General features: G+C 31.4%; 7 protein-coding genes across 18 annotated transcripts in view; 3 read left to right on the forward strand and 4 right to left on the reverse strand.

Moving 5' to 3' along the window:
* Window positions 1–9,000, reverse strand: part of LOC108740693 (protein Gawky) — a 19,913-nt gene extending 10,913 nt beyond the window's left edge. For 3 of the 4 annotated variants that reach the window (XM_018475120.2, XM_018475119.2, XM_018475117.2), the window contains exon 1: window positions 8,873–9,000. The gene's annotated coding sequence lies outside the window, so the exon portion shown is untranslated. Of the gene's footprint in view, window positions 1–6,047; window positions 6,547–8,872 lie in introns of those variants that run through there. The other variant, XM_018475118.2, reaches the window with a different exon arrangement.
* Window positions 586–2,100, reverse strand: LOC112904314 (synaptogyrin-like). The gene is made up of 5 exons (XM_025974055.1): window positions 1,782–2,100; window positions 1,167–1,404; window positions 949–1,088; window positions 704–896; window positions 586–617 (listed from the first exon to the last, which is right to left on the reverse strand). Exons 1-5 carry the CDS (start codon window positions 1,881–1,883, stop codon window positions 586–588), a joined length of 705 nt encoding a protein of 234 aa, XP_025829840.1. The 5' UTR covers window positions 1,884–2,100.
* On the reverse strand, window positions 2,589–4,741 carry LOC108740697 (synaptogyrin). 2 transcript variants are annotated; one of them, XM_018475132.2, is made up of 5 exons: window positions 4,368–4,741; window positions 3,753–3,990; window positions 3,535–3,686; window positions 3,308–3,482; window positions 2,589–3,203 (listed from the first exon to the last, which is right to left on the reverse strand). In XM_018475132.2, the coding sequence occupies exons 1-5, from the start codon at window positions 4,467–4,469 to the stop codon at window positions 3,172–3,174; spliced, it is 699 nt and encodes a 232-aa protein (XP_018330634.1). In that variant the 5' UTR covers window positions 4,470–4,741; the 3' UTR covers window positions 2,589–3,171. The 2 variants fall into 2 exon arrangements, with proteins under 2 accessions (XP_018330634.1, XP_018330635.1); XM_018475133.2 differs by having other exon boundaries at window positions 3,535–3,674; window positions 4,368–4,735.
* A 1,000-nt stretch (window positions 9,001–10,000) lies between the features above and the next one.
* LOC108740695 (guanine nucleotide-binding protein G(o) subunit alpha) lies at window positions 10,001–12,101 on the forward strand. 6 transcript variants are annotated; one of them, XM_018475126.2, is made up of 6 exons: window positions 10,001–10,123; window positions 10,229–10,443; window positions 10,681–10,865; window positions 10,921–11,325; window positions 11,385–11,559; window positions 11,631–12,101. In XM_018475126.2, the coding sequence occupies exons 2-6, from the start codon at window positions 10,290–10,292 to the stop codon at window positions 11,819–11,821; spliced, it is 1,110 nt and encodes a 369-aa protein (XP_018330628.1). In that variant the 5' UTR covers window positions 10,001–10,123; window positions 10,229–10,289; the 3' UTR covers window positions 11,822–12,101. The 6 variants fall into 6 exon arrangements, with proteins under 6 accessions (XP_018330628.1, XP_018330629.1, XP_018330627.1 ...); XM_018475127.1 differs by having other exon boundaries at window positions 10,300–10,443; XM_018475125.1 differs by lacking the exon at window positions 10,001–10,123 and having other exon boundaries at window positions 10,134–10,443.
* A 480-nt stretch (window positions 12,102–12,581) lies between these two features.
* On the forward strand, window positions 12,582–14,186 carry LOC112904315 (tyrosine-protein phosphatase non-receptor type 4-like; the record flags this gene model as incomplete). The annotated part of the gene is made up of 5 exons (XM_025974056.1): window positions 12,582–12,774; window positions 12,845–13,120; window positions 13,291–13,640; window positions 13,703–13,987; window positions 14,094–14,186. Coding segments are annotated over 5 exons (1,188 nt in total), but the record flags the coding sequence as incomplete, so codon positions are not given.
* LOC112904316 (synaptogyrin-like) lies at window positions 14,179–15,309 on the reverse strand (the record flags this gene model as incomplete). The annotated part of the gene is made up of 3 exons (XM_025974057.1): window positions 14,988–15,309; window positions 14,373–14,610; window positions 14,179–14,294 (listed from the first exon to the last, which is right to left on the reverse strand). Coding segments are annotated over exons 1-3 (456 nt in total), but the record flags the coding sequence as incomplete, so codon positions are not given.
* A 224-nt stretch (window positions 15,310–15,533) lies between these two features.
* On the forward strand, window positions 15,534–19,308 carry LOC108740694 (serine-enriched protein). Of its 3 annotated transcripts, none has more exons than XM_018475124.2 (9): window positions 15,534–15,832; window positions 16,040–16,264; window positions 16,375–16,485; window positions 16,818–16,853; window positions 17,428–17,545; window positions 17,604–17,761; window positions 17,815–17,962; window positions 18,093–18,259; window positions 18,409–18,543. In XM_018475124.2, exons 2-9 carry the CDS (start codon window positions 16,040–16,042, stop codon window positions 18,451–18,453), a joined length of 1,008 nt encoding a protein of 335 aa, XP_018330626.1. In that variant the 5' UTR covers window positions 15,534–15,832; the 3' UTR covers window positions 18,454–18,543. The 3 variants fall into 3 exon arrangements, with proteins under 3 accessions (XP_018330626.1, XP_018330624.1, XP_018330625.1); XM_018475122.2 differs by having other exon boundaries at window positions 15,550–15,832; window positions 18,405–19,308; XM_018475123.2 differs by lacking the exon at window positions 16,818–16,853 and having other exon boundaries at window positions 15,563–15,832; window positions 18,405–19,308.
* Window positions 19,309–20,385: the final 1,077 nt, after the last annotated feature.

Genomic DNA, 20,385 nt, shown 5'->3' on the forward strand with positions numbered 1-20,385 from the left:
CATCAGAACAAAATACTATTATTGAATGTGAAATCTCCAGCAGAAACCTTAAATGTATAAATACATCTAGTAATCATTGCATAAATAAATACTGTAGTTTATTTTCCTTTTTTCCGGGTAATTTAATCTACAGTAGTTATTTGTTATTATTACGAATAATATTCTACTTCATGAAAGTAATAATAATAAAAAAAAATACATTATCATACAAAAATGTGCAAAGAAATACTTTAAAACAACAAATACTGCAATGTTAATAAATGAGTGTAATGTTATCGGGTTGTCATACTAATCACTAATGTATGTGTAATATTAAAATATAATAAATAATACACCTATGCATAAACAACATTCGATATTAGGCTACAATTAATATCACAAACTCGGTCCAAATGAGTAAAAGAAAAGAAAGAAAAAATTATTAAGAATTTATCTTTCCTCATCTAACACATTTAAAACGTTCTATATATTCTCTACATATTTCATTTCATCATAGAAGTACTTTAGTGGTAGTAATAACAGCAGTTGCATTGAATTTTTGTCTCCAGTTATTTTGGATCATAATTTGTGAGATTCGATCGTTTATTAATATGCTGGGGCAGAGAAGTCTCCCGATGCTAATAACAATTTTAATCGTTAAAAAAGATGTACAAATAGAAAACATTATGAATAGTATAATTTGAAAAAAGAAATGTAATATAGCGTAAAAATATTGAGTTACCTTTTTGGTTGATACCTGCAGAAAAAGGGGGTTCTTGATAGTGTGTGTCGTTATCAGCACCACTTGGATATGAGGGATATGATGTTGGTATTGCTGAATCAGCTTCATAGCTAGGAGCAAAAGCTGCATCACCCCCTTGACGAAAACGCTGATATGCATAGAATGCAGAAGCTCCCTAAAATATTCCATTAAAACTTTATTCACAAATGAAAAATAACAAAAGTTACCCAAGTAAACATTGAAAAGAACGAGAAAGCAATAGCTGCTTGTACATTGTTAACACCATACTTGTTTGGAGGTGTAGAGGATTTGCCCCACTGACTGGCCAAATACCAAAAGCCAACAAAGTATAGAAAAGCCCAAAATCCTAAAAACATTACTACACATAATTACATATACAGTCTCCAATTTTACAATTAAAATCAACTTATGAAACATAGTCTACCTGAAAATCCAAGATCTGCAAGAACATAATGTTTACGTGTTTTCACAGATGACATTTGCTCAAAAAGGTATTCACCAGCAATAAAACCCATGCTTGCTAAAAATGCTATGACTGAGATTCCAACTCCATAATTGCAAGCGTTACTATCACCATTATACAGACAAACTTCTTTTTCATCCTTATCAGTTTTCATCCATCCTTCAGATGATATACATCCAAATACTACTACTGAAAATAGCTACAATAAAAAAGTCAATAAATTACTCTAAATCTCTACACTTCAAGGAAAATACCAATTAATTAACAAACAGAAAGTTTCTCTAGATTATTAATAAATGTAATTGTCTCTATGAAGTTATATGTGCTTTAATTACTAATATATATTTGTTGTTTGATCTCATGATATAAGATTATGCACAGTAATTAAATTTAAGTTTGTTTTTTCTTCATTTTGTCTATTGGTAATATTAAATATTTTTAATGATCAATATTAAATACATTTGTGACCCACCCCTTTACCTATTTTAATCAATAAGTACATGGAAAATTTTACAAGTAATTATAGCACTAGATTAGTAGTTCTTCAACAAAATAATATTTTTCAGTAAAACATACCCAGCAGACCAAACGTAGAATAACTTGAGGTCTTTTGACAAAAGCAATAGGATCAAAAGCACTTCCAGCTTTACCACCACCGTACGCTCCAGTACCTTCCATCTTTTTAAAACTGCTTATCAAGTCAATTTACTTTTGTTGCAGTTTAATGACTTTTACGAAGATATACACAATTTTTTCTTTTAGACCAGAAAATATATTAAATAGACAAGCACACGAAAGCCATTCTTGAACTATACCTATTAGTTTTCACTGCAAAATAATACTATTGAATACTATCAATGCTAGCAACAATTGGTAAACAGTTGATTGTCAGAGTTGACACGTATTTATGACATACAATGATTGGCCAATAAATTAAGTTAACAATTGAAATATTGTTAAGCAATTTGTGTTGACCAGATTTGTATCTGTATAAAATTAAAATGATAAAAAAGGAGTAAATAATATTCGAACATACGTAGTTGCAATTGCTATATTACAATGCTTAAAAGTTAAACAACGATGTATTATTAACGATTAAAAGCACGACTCTATATTTACATCCATACATAAGCAATGCACAACATTTTTCCTTATATTCTATCTATTTCAGTAGTATTTGTCTGAATTGAATAAATAATCTAAAAGTGCAAAATTTAAGCCATAATTGTATTATTTTAAACTGAAAACTAAAAGGGTCTTTTGCGGTATTCTTAAACTTTGCATTTTATGTATCGTTCAATGTCAATACTAAGCGTCATTATGATTTAATTAATCGTAAAAAAATGAAAATATTACGAAAATTACACGAAAAAGAAAATACCATCAGAACAAAATACTATTATTGAATGTGAAATCTCCAGCAGAAACCTTAAATGTATAAATACATCTAGTAATCATTGCATAAATAAATACTGTAGTTTATTTTCCTTTCTTCCGGGTAATTTAATCTACAGTAGTTATTTGTTATTATTACGAATAATATTCTACTTCATGAAAGTAATAATAATAAAAAAAAATACATTATCATACAAAAATGTGCAAAGAAATACTTTAAAACAACAAATACTGCAATGTTAATAAATGAGTGTAATGTTATCGGGTTGTCATACTAATCACTAATGTATGTGTAATATTAAAATATAATAAATAATACACCTATGCATAAACAACATTCGATATTAGGCTACAATTAATATCACAAACTCGGTCCAAATGAGTAAAAGAAAAGAAAGAAAAAATTATTAAGAATTTATCTTTCCTCATCTAACACATTTAAAACGTTCTATATATTCTCTACATATTTCATTTCATCATAGAAGTACTTTAGTGGTAGTAATAACAGCAGTTGCATTGAATTTTTGTCTCCAGTTATTTTGGATCATAATTTGTGAGATTCGATCGTTTATTAATATGCTGGGGCAGAGAAGTCTCCCGATGCTAATAACAATTTTAATCGTTAAAAAAGATGTACAAATAGAAAACATTATGAATAGTATAATTTGAAAAAAGAAATGTAATATAGCGTAAAAATATTGAGTTACCTCTTTGGTTGATACCTGCAGAAAAAGGGGGTTCTTGATAGTGTGTGTCGTTATCAGCACCACTTGGATATGAGGGATATGATGTTGGTATTGCTGAATCAGCTTCATAGCTAGGAGCAAAAGCTGCATCACCCCCTTGACGAAAACGCTGATATGCATAGAATGCAGAAGCTCCCTAAAATATTCCATTAAAACTTTATTCACAAATGAAAAATAACAAAAGTTACCCAAGTAAACATTGAAAAGAACGAGAAAGCAATAGCTGCTTGTACATTGTTAACACCATACTTGTTTGGAGGTGTAGAGGATTTGCCCCACTGACTGGCCAAATACCAAAAGCCAACAAAGTATAGAAAAGCCCAAAATCCTAAAAACATTACTACACATAATTACATATACAGTCTCCAATTTTACAATTAAAATCAACTTATGAAACATAGTCTACCTGAAAATCCAAGATCTGCAAGAACATAATGTTTACGTGTTTTCACAGATGACATTTGCTCAAAAAGGTATTCACCAGCAATAAAACCCATGCTTGCTAAAAATGCTATGACTGAGATTCCAACTCCATAATTGCAAGCGTTACTATCACCATTATACAGACAAACTTCTTTTTCATCCTTATCAGTTTTCATCCATCCTTCAGATGATATACATCCAAATACTACTACTGAAAATAGCTACAATAAAAAAGTCAATAAATTACTCTAAATCTCTACACTTCAAGGAAAATACCAATTAATTAACAAACAGAAAGTTTCTCTAGATTATTAATAAATGTAATTGTCTCTATGAAGTTATATGTGCTTTAATTACTAATATATATTTGTTGTTTGATCTCATGATATAAGATTATGCACAGTAATTAAATTTAAGTTTGTTTTTTCTTCATTTTGTCTATTGGTAATATTAAATATTTTTAATGATCAATATTAAATACATTTGTGACCCACCCCTTTACCTATTTTAATCAATAAGTACATGGAAAATTTTACAAGTAATTATAGCACTAGATTAGTAGTTCTTCAACAAAATAATATTTTTCAGTAAAACATACCCAGCAGACCAAACGTAGAATAACTTGAGGTCTTTTGACAAAAGCAATAGGATCAAAAGCACTTCCAGCTTTACCACCACCGTACGCTCCAGTACCTTCCATCTTTTTAAAACTGCTTATCAAGTCAATTTACTTTTGTTGCAGTTTAATGACTTTTACGAAGATATACACAATTTTTTCTTTTAGACCAGAAAATATATTAAATAGACAAGCACACGAAAGCCATTCTTGAACTATACCTATTAGTTTTCACTGCAAAATAATACTATTGAATACTATCAATGCTAGCAACAATTGGTAAACAGTTGATTGTCAGAGTTGACACAGCAGTGTTTATTTTTTCGGTAACGTTCAGTAACATTAAAAAGAAAGCTTGTCCCGTGATAACTANAATTTACATTAAAATCTACCGATAAATCGATACAATACACAACCTATGCACAGTGCATGCAGGGTTGTATGACCGGTTGTCTAAGCTGCATACTTTCTTCAACCGTACTACCGTATGAGCGTTAAATCATTTTGTGATTTCAAAGTATCGGTGAATGCTTGTTTTTTTTTTTAATATTTTAGAATGAAACATAGCAAATAAGTAAATTTCTCCATCTGAAAAAAAGAAAATGAATCATAAATTCTCTCATATATATATATATATATATGAGGGAAACTGGACGACTAAAATGAAATTTAGTTCGTGACCTTGTGCAAAATGCAAATTAGACACACCTGCACCTACACATAGGAATGCCTAGATACAGTGCATAGGTTATATAGGTAATTATATTAATACGATCGTCAGTTCGAAAACAACAATGTAATTATTAAATACTACCATCACTATCATACATTCTTGTCCATCATTTTGTACGACCTATGGGACGCAATCACCATAACTGAAGTTCAGTTTTTAAGTAGGCGTCTCAAATGAAATATATTTATAATAGCACGTAATTTTTTTTTTTAATATTTTATTACGAATTTCATCATATAGGCAGGTACCTACCTACTTCTGTGACATGATGTGTAAGTACATAAGTTATTTGTCAACGACAAAAATAGTTTAGAATAAAGACATGCAGTTGAGAATTATTTACGGTATATGAACGCAAAATCAGCTACTTAATCCTGTTTTATAAATAGCCTATATTAATATACCTACCTTAGTGCACATATGTATGTTAAAATCTACTTAGCACAAATCATACAATCTTATCTAATATCTATAAAGTAAATATGCATAGACATATTTATTAATAATGTCTGTTTCGATATTATAAGCATTTATTAAATGACAAATCCAAACATAAGTATACATTGAAACGCAAAAATAGAAAAGTTGCATTTTAAATAGTGTTACCTGACAAATAAAATCAGGTGCATCAAAAATTTAAGAAGTCAAAAACAATTTCAAATTTCACGAATGTGTTCGAAGAATTCATGTACCTACGCCGATTAAATTGTTTCTGAATAGGTACACTCTATTTTATGCGTGCCTAGGTAGGTACATTTTCATTCGGTATACCTACAACGATTAAATTTTCAGACTGCTTCAATTTTAAATCAAAATCCTCTATAAAACTCGGTTTCAACACCCAAACATTAATTGCGAAAATAAAAATTCCACAGTAAAACATTTTCAAATTACAGCAATAACAATAATTACTACTCCAAGCAACTTACATTCTAATATGGTTCCCAGATATCAACTAGCGGAATGAAAAAGAGGGGGACAACACTAGGCCCATACACGAAACACCACTCATGTCCGAAATGTGCCGTTTAACACGAAAACTACAATTGATAATTACCGCACTAAGAAAGTGAGAATACTGTATATCACAATTTTTTCAATTATTTGGCGTTGAAATACTTGCATTAATAAACACGAGATTGTATTGATCCACTCGTACGTGGCACTGGCAGTCTAACAGAGAATGATCAAAACGTCTTTTCGTCTAACTCCGTCACCGTTTCGTCAATTGTCGGATTTGGAAAGCATGCAAACGGAAAGTAATATTGATAACATTATCGAAGTGATAACGTTTCAAACACAGGCAGCTCAGTTAGCTAGCACGTAATAACAATTTACAACCTAAGATGCATCAGCGTTTACTATAATTTTTCCGAAGATCTATAGAAGATAGAGAAAACAAAATCTTCGTCGCATAGATAAAAATAGTATAATTATAATAAAAAAAAAAAACTGTACTAACTACATACCGAAGTACATATTCTACCTAGGTACATATTAAATGGGTACGAACGTAAAACAGTAATTCTTATTTGTAGGCAGATACCTGCTATGATCCACCTATCCAGCTTTCTAAATTTTTAAATGTCCATATTTAAAAAGCGTACCTACTTATCAAGCTCCAAAATAAGTGATATATCGTAATCCAAATATCATACGTACATATATATGTATGCGCATGTCTACATACACATATAGGTCATGGCCTATTTTACTACATTTATTACCAGGGCAGATCATCATCGTTCGTCGATGATTCTTTTTGGTTCGACCTTCACCGCCGACATTTTTAAAACCTTTCGGGACTAAAAGGTAGTTTGTAACGAAATATCTAAATAAAAAGCGTTTTGAAAAGGGTTAATTTACCGCGAGTCTGTCACATAGACAGCTAATTATAAGTTTCCTTCCTATGTTTTTTAGAGGTGCCTATTTGTTCTATTCAATCAGCGCCCCCTGGTAGTTTATCACAATCAACCCCAACTAAGAATAAATCGACCTATATTACGGGAAAGCTAGTGTTCCTCCTGGGGACTAAAATTCAATCCGGCTACTTTTCGAACAGACCCTGTTATATAAATATATACACTGACAAAATTTCGTTTCAAAATAAAGTCCCATTTATTTGCATAACCATTTAATTAATACTTCTTTCAGTGAAATATTCTTTATGAACCGGTCCATTTCACTGTGTCCCATCATATGTATAGGTATCTGTATAACCGTTGTCGCCTGCCGTTCTCGTTTAGCATTTGACGTTATGTTATGGAGGGACAATACGGATGTCCCATTATTAATTGATTATTATTTAGTTATGCCTTCACGCTAATTCCTGATAAGAGTTGAACTGTTGGTTAACAAATCCAACGGAAGTAGTAGTTAAAGCATTATTTCTGTCAACAAAAAAAAATAATGCCACATCATGTTCAGTCCATAGACTTCTTATTAATTTTCCTGTAATCTGTAAGTAAAGAACAGTTTTCTGATTTTTTTTTAAAATTTTAGGTTCAATAGTTTTGGAGATAGGGGAGGGGGATGGTCAATTTTCATCTATTTTCATAAATAAATTTAAAACTATTTTAAAATTATAAAAAATATATTTGAAACCCTTACAAGCCCTTTCATTTAATAAGTCACACGGTACAATTTGCAAAACTTTTTTTTTTATTTCCTATGGACCCCCCAAAAATGCCTCCCATGTTCAGAATTAATTAATATACGTTATGCGTCCGTATTTGGATTGCAGAAATTCATGTGTACTAAATTTCAATTTAATCGGTCCAGTAAATTCGGAGCAAAAAACAGACAAACACACGAGTGGCCCTATAAGGGTTCCGTACCTTTCGAATGAAAAACGAAAAAAAAAGGAAAAAAGCAACTGCATCCGACAGGCATCGATCCCTGAACGCTCTATTATACATATAAACTAAACCCCACCCCTCATTTTGAAGAAAACTAACTTAACATACAACATGATATATACATAGATACATATATAAATATTTACACAAAAAATTACAATTATTAACAAATAGATACAGATGCTATGTAATAATAATTATTGTGTGATACGAAAAACACAGGTGCGTAGGTACAATGCATCGGTTAAATGTTCCAATTTATTGGCAAACACAAGCAGTTAAATTTACATGTCCACTTATAACAAGACTGCGTAACAGTGGAACAGTCCATATTCCGTAAAATTGCATATCCAAAGCCCGAGCGACTCGTCGTTGCTCAAAACTTTCTTCTACGAGCCTGGCAACAGTACGCAACAAAGTCAGCTCTAAAGTTGCCACGCTTAGAACGTACAAGCCAAGGACACAGAATTCGCAAAATGAAATAAAAGCGACTATTTACACAATTCACTTCATTCATATTTCTGTTAAAAATACCTGGAGGGGAAATTATTTTTAAATAAAAGTTACCTCGCGTAAAATAGATAAGTATGTTTGTTTAATTTTAAAAGTACTTTTTAATAAAACTAAATTACGTACCTACCTGGATACCTAGCTTGTACTTTAAAAAAACGAAAAGTGAATTAATTGTTTAACGAAAATTTATTTTATGAATAATAGCCTGTTGCCAATAAACTTCGTTTCTTGCCGACTGGGAATGCGCATCTAAAATTACTTAATACGTCACGTCATGTTGTTTGTAATTGGAACGCTACATACAAAATCACATACAACGATACGAACTATAATAAAACTACATTAACTCAGGTATTAATGTTTATACAAAAAAAATTACTTACCTAAACAACGTAAGTCTTTATTTTAATTAGCACAATATCACTTAAAATCACACAAATTTCTTCAAATAACGTATTCACCAATGGTACAACCGAACACAACAATACGCCATCTTTTCTTATAATGTGGTATAATCATAGATAAGGAATCTAAATGAAGTCGTGTGAAGTTAGCACCCTATACAATTAATCCTCTTATTTGAATTTTACATCGTTTACAAGTTCTAAATATTACGTAGTGTAATTAGGCGTTAGTTAGTTTTACTTAAAAGAATAATCTTTAGTGCTGAGAGGAATTCAATTTTTATTTATTTAAAAACTATTCAAGCTATCACAATTTCATTGGCGCCAAACTATTACGCGCAATTTGTGCTTGGAGACGGAGGCATTATACTAAACGGAATTATAATAACTAAATTAAATTTCATTGGTATTATTAATACACATCGAAATTACACACATGCCATAGATTAGAAATTAGCATCTTTAATCTGTGATTATCATGACTATTGTCTATATGTGATTTATGCAGATCTATGAGTATATATGGATCATATTATATTTATATCTTGTTGACGCCATACGTGCCAATTGGGAACGTTTAACTGTACACAATAGCATAAAACCTAAATAAATATAGGTAACTGATAATTTTTACTGTTTTGTGTTTGTTCATTATGAAATAGTTGAAAATTGTGATGCCTTCTTTTCTTATGATTTTTAAAAGATTTCCAAAATTTTTCAATTATTTCCAGTATTGTAATAACGTTTGGTGCTTTATTTGAAATTTATCCTGTTGCAAATGTGGCACCACCCTAATTTAACGCAATCACAAGTAAGTACTCCTTACCCATCGACGTTTACTAATGGTCAGAATTGTGGTACAACGAAAGAAAGAGATGGAACGAAGTTTCGGACAATATCCATCTCTCCCACCATAGTGCGTAAACGTGTCATGAAAGAGATAGCATTAGTCCGAAACCATACGCCATCTCCCTCACTTTTTGAGCCAAGAAATTATTACAATGACATACGGCTAAGGCACGTCCATTATATATGTCTATGATAAACACAAGCTTGTCTATGGACACAAGGCAACGACCATAGATAATAGATATATAAAGGGTAACGACCACACTTGTTGTAAATAGAGTTAATCATTTTTCATTGTTGTTAATTTGTTAATATGTTATTTTAACAATTTGTTTGCTAAAGTAATACATTTTCATTGTTACATAATTACAAATAATGAAGGTATGCATTTATTTTAATCTAAATAATTGGTTCAAGTGATTCTAACCTTTATAATGTAAAAACGCAAAATCATATCGAATTTCTCCTTGTTAATTTATATTTCAGGAGTCGTCAAACACATATAATGTTTGTAATATTATGAACACAATTTAACGTTCAATGTTTAATGTACATAGGTTTGCGGTATGTAGTTAGAATGGGGCCATGTTTAACGTTGGAACGCGAAGAAGGAAAAGCGCGTCGGAGAAGCGAAGAAATCGACAGACAGTTAAGCGAATTGTCTAAACAACAAAATAATGTTATTAAGATTTTATTACTCGGTAGGTCACTTATGGTTTATTTGTATTATCTAAAACAATGACTCGAAGGAAATTAATGTTCGTAACATAATTTAAATTTAATTTTAATTCTATACTCTCTCCATTAGTACTTGTTATATATGTAAACATTCCTATTTATAGCTATTATTAACACTTCTGTAGGATTTTATAGTGATATGTATACACATTGTTATATTGTCTACTGAAATATACATATATTTATATATAAATGTTTAGGCGCAGGAGAAAGCGGTAAAAGCACACTTGTGAAACAAATGAAGATAATCCACGCTGATGGTTTTACATACTCAGAATTATGCAGTTTCCGACCAACAGTTTTAGATAATCTGTTGGCATCAATGAAATATGTTCTTACTGGAATGGGACTGTTGCGTATAAATTTAGAACATATTAGGAACAAAGTAAAGATGATTGAGTATTTAAAAAGGTAATCATTAAAGCAGTATTTCTTTACAGATTCATGCACAGGTGATATTGCAAGCTAGAAGTTGTTTTGATATGAGTTTTCAAGTTCTTCCAAATGTGGCTGCATCATTGCAAGCTTTGTGGTCAGATAGAGGCGTGCGTTTAGCTGTGGCCAGAGGCTACGAGTATGAACTAAACGATTCCGCCTTGTATTTATTTGATAATATGGAACGTATTTGTGATACCAAGTATGTACCGACTGCCACTGATGTACTAAGGGCTCGTGTAAGGACACAGGGCATCATTGAGACTCATTTTAAAATAAATGATATGATTGTCAGTATGTACGACGTTGGGGGTCAACGCTCACAACGAAGAAAGTGGATTTACTGTTTCGATGATGTTCGTACTGTTATATTTGTAGTATCTCTAAGTGGCTATGATATGACGTTATTGGTATGCTAGATTGCATATTTAATTATTTATTATATCCCTTGGTTGGCTTTTGTTTTTAGGAAGATCCTTCGGTGAATAGATTGGAAGAGAGTCTAAATTTGTTTGGACAAATTGTTAATAATCCTTTTTTTAGGGATGCCTCTTTTATACTGCTTATGAATAAATTTGATCTATTTAGGGAAAAAATTTTGTATTCCAACCGACACCTGCGACTTTATTTTTCAGATTATAACGGTAAGAGCAAATTATAATTATTCTAATTTGTATATGTATAAATATAAATTCAGAAGAAATTGCACTTTAAGGTCCTGATAGGGATGTGGATAGAGGAGCACTGTTTATACAACATAAATTTGTTTTAAGAAATGGAAATTCTAGAAAAGTACTTTTTCCACATTTTACAACTGCTACTGACACTGCCAATGTTCAGGTTGTCTTTCAGTCAATCATGGAAATAGTGATTTCAGAAAATCTCGGTCAGGTAACTCTCCTTTAGAATTATAAATGTGTACATAATGTACATATTCTAAGCTTTAATAATTTTATTTTTATACGCTTTTTGATTGACTTTGGAATTAATTTAGAGTAGTTTGGTATAAAAAAGACTCTATGATCTCATTACATGCCATTTCTGTAGTTTTTGATTTTTGGATATGCTGCAACCTGTGTATAATTTACAAGGTGTTTCTTTGCAAACAGTTTAACAATTAGAGCCCAGAATTTTGTAACTATTGTTTTTAAGTAGTTTTTTGTGTTTAATATATCGTTTTTTTTTATTCAAAGTTCATGATAAACTATTTGTTAGAAAACCAAAAAAAGTACAAAAATATTTCGTTCAAAATGTACTTTTATGACGCTGACATTTACTTGCCTTAAATAATAATGATATTTTTATCATAGATCGGTGCAATATAACTATATAAATGAATAGGTTGTAGAATATTTTTAAATTGTTATTATAAGTTAACATTATGTTTAGTATATTTTTTATAAATACACTTCAGAAAATAAAGCAAACAAGGTTTCTAAAACAATTTGTTGTATTGTCCACGGTAAATGATCATCATTTTTTAACCTGTACAAGCTTTTGTACGGCGAAAGAATATTATGGACAATGACAACACATTAATAAACACTTAATTAAAAACCAACACCAATAATGGCATAGTTATTATTGAAACTTTATTTGGTTTATTTTTTGAAGTTTATGAAAACAGTTTCAACATATGTTACCTACAGTCATCCAAGTTTAATAAATCTGTACAGGTGGTGCGACAGTGGATGTTCCGATTCAAGTGTCTCGCGTAGCACCCGGTACTCCAGCAGACAAATGTGCCCCTCGTTTATCAGAGGGTGATCAAATCGTTCAGATAAATGGGCACGATGTTACGCATGGGCTTCATCAGACCGTCGTTCAGTATATACAAAAAGCAAGAAGGACTAATGAAGGTACGTAAAATTTACAAAAAAAAAAACGTTCTATTAGGTGGTATGTAAGATAATATAGTTTTAACTTTAGGCAAGTTAGTTTTGGTAGTGAAACCGAGCCCAATCTATTCTGGTGACGAGTATGAGGAGCCTCCTTACCATTACGTTCCGGTAGGTGACGTCCTAAGGACCCCATCGCCCAGTAATGCACTGGAACAAAGCATGCTTCTTTTAGAAGACGGACTAGCTAACGGAGCATTGATTACACAATATGAGATCATGTACAGGAAACATCCCGATCTCATGTGCGACGAGGCCGTTAAACCGAAAAACATTAATAAGAACAGATATAGGGATATTTTGCCGTGTAAGTCTTTTTTACTGTAGTAACTACTGCATTTTTTAAACAAGTTCATATCACGATAAATAATAATATGAAGAAAAGTTAATGGTAGATAAAATATAAAACTTAATGTTGCCTCAACTGAATGTAAAATATGCAGACGGAAGTGATATCTCATTATGGATCTTCTTTAGATGACGTTACGCGTGTCGTTTTAAAGCATTCTCCAGGTGGTGACTACATAAATGCAAATTATGTTAATATGCATATATCGGGTTCGGATGTAATTAACAAGTATGTAGCAACGCAAGGCCCGCTTCCATCTACAACCGAAGACTTCTGGCAGATGGTACTCGAAGAAGAAAGTAATTTAATCGTAATGTTAACAACGGTCGTCGAAAGGGGACGAGTCAAATGTCACAAATATTGGCCGAGTTTGGGAGAGGAATTGACACTAACCAACGTAACCGTTAAATGCCTCGTAGAGGAAACTGACGACTCACGTAGCTTCGTTTTTCGAGATTTTCTTCTGCATGATGTTAAGGTAGACTTTAATTCACATTTTTGTAACAACATAACAATTTTAATGTATATATTTTATTGAAGAACGACAGGGAGAGAAAAATAAAACACATGCAATACGTAGCATGGCCTGACCACGGCGTGCCCGAATCGCCTGAACAATTTCTTGGTTTTACGCAGCGTGTACGCGAAACGCGGGACACAGACGGAGGACCTATGATAGTGCATTGTAGCGCAGGAATCGGTCGTACGGGGGTGCTAGTACTTATGGAGACCGCTATGTGCCTTATCGAAATGGGCGAGCCCGTCTATCCCCTTGACATTGTTCAAATAATGCGCAAACAACGCGCCATGATGATCCAAAATGCTGTAAGTAGTTTATTTTTTATGCTGTTTGGACTTGATCTGCTTTATAATTAAATTATTTTGTCCCTGAAAAATTGATAGTAAATATGACAGTATTCATTCTTTTTAGAGTCAATACAGGTTCGTATGTGAAAGTGTGCTTACATTTTATACACAAAAGATTTTAGTATCCGAAAATCATCATCCGAGGTGAACGTGTACCNAGCTGCTTGTACATTGTTAACACCATACTTGTTTGGAGGTGTAGAGGATTTGCCCCACTGACTGGCCAAATACCAAAAGCCAACAAAGTATAGAAAAGCCCAAAATCCTAAAAACATTACTACACATAATTACATATACAGTCTCCAATTTTACAATTAAAATCAACTTATGAAACATAGTCTACCTGAAAATCCAAGATCTGCAAGAACATAATGTTTACGTGTTTTCACAGATGACATTTGCTCAAAAAGGTATTCACCAGCAATAAAACCCATGCTTGCTAAAAATGCTATGACTGAGATTCCAACTCCATAATTGCAAGCGTTACTATCACCATTATACAGACAAACTTCTTTTTCATCCTTATCAGTTTTCATCCATCCTTCAGATGATATACATCCAAATACTACTACTGAAAATAGCTACAATAAAAAAGTCAATAAATTACTCTAAATCTCTACACTTCAAGGAAAATACCAATTAATTAACAAACAGAAAGTTTCTCTAGATTATTAATAAATGTAATTGTCTCTATGAAGTTATATGTGCTTTAATTACTAATATATATTTGTTGTTTGATCTCATGATATAAGATTATGCACAGTAATTAAATTTAAGTTTGTTTTTTCTTCATTTTGTCTATTGGTAATATTAAATATTTTTAATGATCAATATTAAATACATTTGTGACCCACCCCTTTACCTATTTTAATCAATAAGTACATGGAAAATTTTACAAGTAATTATAGCACTAGATTAGTAGTTCTTCAACAAAATAATATTTTTCAGTAAAACATACCCAGCAGACCAAACGTAGAATAACTTGAGGTCTTTTGACAAAAGCAATAGGATCAAAAGCACTTCCAGCTTTACCACCACCGTACGCTCCAGTACCTTCCATCTTTTTAAAACTGCTTATCAAGTCAATTTACTTTTGTTGCAGTTTAATGACTTTTACGAAGATATACACAATTTTTTCTTTTAGACCAGAAAATATATTAAATAGACAAGCACACGAAAGCCATTCTTGAACTATACCTATTAGTTTTCACTGCAAAATAATACTATTGAATACTATCAATGCTAGCAACAATTGGTAAACAGTTGATTGTCAGAGTTGACACAGCAGTGTTTATTTTTTCGGTAACGTTCAGTAACATTAAAAAGAAAGCTTGTCCCGTGATAACTAATTGAACTGACAGTGATTTCAAACAATAAAAAACGGGAAATAAACTGTGAAAATAAATGATGTAATTTTTTAATACAGTAGTGCTTTTGTTTTCACAATATTTTTCAAATTTCATCTATTTGAATTTAGGGTTGAAATCAATACCTTCGTTCATGCGCATTACATTAGTTCACATTTTTCTTGCCTTTTTAACGCTTGTGGATGTATGATGGTGGTATAACATCTATGATGATTATTGATGATATGATTGATGATAGTTTGTTGCTGTTGCGGAATGTTGTATGTACGGATATCAACCTATGGAAATCAACAGAAAGAAGTCTTATGAGATACCAAAATTTCCTGTGAAAGTGATGTCAAAAAATCTTATAAAAACCATATGCGGATGTTCTATCAATAAATAATTTTTAATAATTCGTCATATTATTGAAGATTTTGATTTTTAGTACCAACAGGTGAGAAGTTAATACATGCAGATATTTTTGTGTCTATATACATAATTAATCGTAAGAACTGCACCTATTGATTTTAATGAGTAGCAGATAGAATTTAATTTAATTTATTTTTCCTGTTCATGTTTAACTAATTTACCATATAATAAAGCAAAACAGACTAGGTACTAAATAAGGAGATATATACCAAAAACTAACTATAATATACAGATGCCGGAAAGTCTACAACCGGTTCTTAGCGTGATGACAGATACAGAACCTGATCTTAGTACCTTCGAAAACAAATCAGGTTTAGCAGAAGATATGAAATTTTTGGCTTCCATGCCAGAACTTTGCGATGTTACTTTTCTGGTAGGAGATACCAGAGAGCCAGTTTGTGCGGTTAAAGCAGTGTTAGCTGCAAGATCAAGAGTTTTTCAAAAAATGCTCTATCAGGTAACTATTGGTTCACACCTACTGTAACTTTTGGTTGTTATACTGACACAAAGAGCCAAATAAATGAAAATTCAGCATATTGAAATATGTCTTCTACTTTATTATTTTAGGCTCCAAGTCCTCAACGAAAAAAGGAACCACCACCCAAAGAAAATAAACTTCGTCTATTTTTAAAGAGATCTTCTGAACCGCTTCTTAATTTACAAAATGCTTCACAACAGGTAAGTTTCTTAATATTCAACATAAATACAATATTTGTCTTACCGAAACCAAAATAAAAAATTGCATAGTAGATGTGTATCCTAAGTTGTATTTCCTTATTATTACAATTTAGAATTGTTATGATTATACCTACAACACAATTCAAGTTTATATTTTTTTATAGGTTTTTTATAAAAATGATTAACAAAACATAATAAAAAATATAGGATATGACATTTAAAACAAAACCAATTGTCTTTAGAGGGGTGATGGCATGCAGTTAAAATATTGATGTGTTTTATGTAATAACATTTCATTTATGTACCTATATTCGATTTTATGAAATACTTAGCGGAGCTTCACCCAGCAGTTGGCTCCCATCCCAGAGGTAATCCAATCCTAGATCTGTTTTACTTTCCATTTGCTTATGTTATTATTATTTTATTCATTTTTAAAGTAGATTTTTCTAATTGCTATCCAAACTCTTATTGTTTTTAAAATGTTTGACAATTAAGTAGGAATGTGGTAAAAGATGCAAATAGTTTGATTGGTTATTGTTGTGATATAAAATAATTATACATCATATCTTTCAACACATTTTTAATTATGTGTTATCTTTCCTTCCCTAATGTGCATTTAGGAATGCATGTAGTTTTATATCATACAGATATGTATTCACTCGTAATAGACAGAAATCTACATAATAATATAATACGTTTGTTTTTTAATTAGGGCGATTAAATCATTAAAATAAAATTATTTGGATATAATTGCACAGATAAATAATTCGGCCAATTCAATGTGAATTTAGTTAGTAAACTAGAAAATTAAATTTTAGAACTCATATTTAAAAGCAAGTAAGTAATAAGTAGGACATTTTTATTTTTAGTAATCATGTAATGGCATGTAACATAAATATTTCTGAAGAATATTAAATGTTAATATCTGAATTTTATCTATAGCCTCCTTCTCAGCAACATCAGACATTGATTATAGAAGAATTTGAGCCAGATGTGTTTAGGCAACTTATAGAATACATTCATACAGGATGTGTAACTTTGCAACCGCGAACGTTATTAGGTAAGATTTAAATATTAAAAAGTGAGTTTTATATTTTTTCTCCTTAATATGATCGCAGGCGTTATGAACGCAGCTGATTATTACGGATTAGACGAATTAAGAAGAGCATGTGCAGGCTTTGTTCAATGCTGCATCAACGTTGATACTGTGTGTGCTCTACTGGCATCTGCTGAAAGGTACATTCAATATAAATGTACAAAATCGTTAGTTCAAAAGGTATGATTAATTTTTGCTAAAAGAAATGATCAGATTTCTGAAACTAATTATAGGTATTAGAATTCGTGGACGAACACGGAAACGAAGTGTTAAATTTAGGATCATTTACGTTGCTTCCTCAACATGTTGTACGCTTAATATTGGCCAGAGACGAACTTCATGCAGACGAATTCACCAAATTTCAAGCAGCTTTAATGTGGAGTAATTATATTTATACAGTAATACTTTTCTAATTGTAACTGATGAATACTTTGCTGGCAAACTCAGTTACTAGTTTATTTCTAGGAAATATTTCATTATTTATTATATCAGGGACATTTGCATTTTGCAGGTAAAAAGTATTGCGATAACAATCCAACCACAGCTTTAAAAGATGTGATCGGGAACTTTCTAGAATACATTCAATTCCATAAAATCCCGGCGAACGTCCTTATGAGAGAAGTACATCCGCTAGGTTTGGTACCGTACAGTATTATTATGAATGCACTTGCATATCAGGTGAGGTAGTTCAGAAATAATATATTACAGGTTGCCACATTTAGTTATTTTGAATGAAATAAAAAAAGCGCATACATTTTAGTTTGAAATAAAAAGAAAATAACGGTTGTCGCTAAATAAGATAATCAAGCAACCGTTTTTGTAGGCAGACCCAGCAAGTATCGACCCCTCCAAACTCTCACCTAACAGAGTAAGGCGCCAAGCTCAAGGGAGGTCAATGTCGGTGCAAAGTTCATTGGATCCTTACGGTTCGAATACAACACTGAGCAGCAGTGCGTCTAGCGAGTTAGTGTCTTCAGACGGCAAACATTCGTCCAACTAACAAACGGCCATCAACGCACCCCGATCCACTCGACAACATCATCAACCTCTCCAATCGATTACGGTCCCACAATCTGCAGCACCTGTTATCATCACACGTCAAATTGAACGGTCACAATATTTGAGTCCTCATCCGTCTCCACATTCCGCATCCAGTACCAATTCTACATCGCAGTCGTCTCCCAGACACACATTCACATTCACCATCGTACTCAAAAAGGTGACTTCCATTGACAAAAACCAATTACACTAAACCGTTGCACATTTTTTTATGTGCGTTATTAATTTTTTTTATTTATATCGCCATACTTTTTTGTCTTAAATGAGCATATTATTGGTCAGTTCAGATTTAAAATTTTTTAACCCTTGCATGAAGTTCCATTCAGGATTTCAATCCTATTAAGTTTAGAAATTATTTCTGTCTACAAAATAAACCCGGCATCTGTTAAATTAAATATTCGTTAAATATTAATTATTACAAGTCGTCTTCATTTTAATATCGGTTTGTTTGTACATGTATGTATGTATTTCAACGCACTAACTATATTACATTCTCTGAAGTTTTAATTTTTATGAACATTTAGTTAATCGGCTGATGATTATAATTTATTATTTAAAACCAGATTGATCTGTCACGATTTTTGCAACGGATTTCTTAAATATCCGTTGGCGCGGTAAAATGATAAAAATATTTTTTTTTTTTTGAAATTAAAGAAAGAGTTTAAGAACAGTAAAATATTCAATTACTACTGCCTGTATACGGTACAAAATTAATTTAAAATTGTGTATCAATACCTGTCAACCGTTTTCGTGATCGAAGAACTACCGTTCTTATTTTTAGTAAAGTCGGTGTTATGTTCTCCAAATGAATGTAATTTGCATTCCATATTTGGACATTTTTTAAACGTAAATGAGTATATTATGTGTTTGTTACGAAATAATCATCTGTTTATGAGTAGAATGCAAATGCGCGGCAGTTCAATTTTAGATATATAATTAATACAAGTATTTGCTGTTGAAAAAGTGTTTAATCCATAGTTTAACCATGCTTTAAATTTTTTGTTAAGTTAACCTACCTCATCATCATTAATTAATGTCAGTAAAATCTATTGTGTATATATTAACAATTTTCATATATATTTGATTTGAGCCTGTCAGTATTATACATATTTATCCTTACTATTTTCTTTTTTGGCGTGATGTTACTCAGGCTATGTGTATGCATGTGTTTATATGTAAAAAGAAAAATTTTACAGGCTATAAATGTACTTAAAAATTGTTAATCCTCAGAACGTAAATGGTGGTGTTTAAGTAATGTATTAGACAAAACCTATCAAAAATGAATAACTTATTATTCTGCAAAAAAATTGAATATGAATATTTAAACATATACATAACTGGAAATTCAAATTTCACAATAGATAATGTTGATCAAGTTTTTATATGTTTATTTAATTAAATAATGTAATTAATGTTTGGTTGACCGAATTTCGCTCCGCAAATCTATGCAACATGGATATACATACAGTATTTCTACTGGGTTGCATACACCCGATTTAGATATGTTTTGGAACCAATTTATCACCCTTAAAACCTCCTGTTTCTATGAAACATTAAAGACTGACTCGGATACAATCACTGGACATTTCCACCTATGCCGATCGTTTATGAATATTTGCTATACATATGATTATATTTGTGACTAATTGGCTAATTAGTAATTGAATCATTACGAAAGCTTACGATTAGCTTACTTTTTAATTTAATTGTAAAATAGACTTCTCGAGGGTAAACGGAAATTTAAA

The sequence above is a fragment of the Agrilus planipennis genome, unplaced genomic scaffold (assembly GCF_000699045.2).
Source record: "Agrilus planipennis isolate EAB-ADULT unplaced genomic scaffold, Apla_2.0 scaffold177, whole genome shotgun sequence".
NCBI lineage: Eukaryota > Metazoa > Arthropoda > Insecta > Coleoptera > Buprestidae > Agrilus > Agrilus planipennis.

Excerpts from the sequence above, each read along its gene's own strand:
- LOC112904314 (XM_025974055.1), bottom strand. The coding sequence starts at position 1,883 with ATGGAAGGTACTGGAGCGTACGGTGGTGGTAAAGCTGGAAGTGCTTTT. Across the intron at positions 1,089-1,166 it reads TGCAGATCTTGGATTTTCAG|GATTTTGGGCTTTTCTATAC; the intron begins GTAGACTATGTT and ends TAATGTTTTTAG. Across the intron at positions 618-703 it reads AGGTAACTCAATATTTTTAC|CATCGGGAGACTTCTCTGCC; the intron begins GCTATATTACAT and ends AATTGTTATTAG.
- LOC108740697 (XM_018475132.2), bottom strand. The coding sequence starts at position 4,469 with ATGGAAGGTACTGGAGCGTACGGTGGTGGTAAAGCTGGAAGTGCTTTT. Across the intron at positions 3,991-4,367 it reads TTCTACGTTTGGTCTGCTGG|CTATTTTCAGTAGTAGTATT; the intron begins GTATGTTTTACT and ends TTTTTATTGTAG. Across the intron at positions 3,687-3,752 it reads TGCAGATCTTGGATTTTCAG|TAATGTTTTTAGGATTTTGG; the intron begins GTAGACTATGTT and ends AATTATGTGTAG.
- LOC108740695 (XM_018475126.2), top strand. The coding sequence starts at position 10,290 with ATGTACATAGGTTTGCGGTATGTAGTTAGAATGGGGCCATGTTTAACG. Across the intron at positions 10,444-10,680 it reads TATTAAGATTTTATTACTCG|GCGCAGGAGAAAGCGGTAAA; the intron begins GTAGGTCACTTA and ends ATAAATGTTTAG. Across the intron at positions 11,326-11,384 it reads GCTATGATATGACGTTATTG|GAAGATCCTTCGGTGAATAG; the intron begins GTATGCTAGATT and ends TTTTGTTTTTAG.
- LOC108740694 (XM_018475122.2), top strand. The coding sequence starts at position 16,040 with ATGCCGGAAAGTCTACAACCGGTTCTTAGCGTGATGACAGATACAGAA. Across the intron at positions 16,486-16,817 it reads TACAAAATGCTTCACAACAG|CGGAGCTTCACCCAGCAGTT; the intron begins GTAAGTTTCTTA and ends TGAAATACTTAG. Across the intron at positions 18,260-18,404 it reads TGAATGCACTTGCATATCAG|GCAGACCCAGCAAGTATCGA; the intron begins GTGAGGTAGTTC and ends CCGTTTTTGTAG.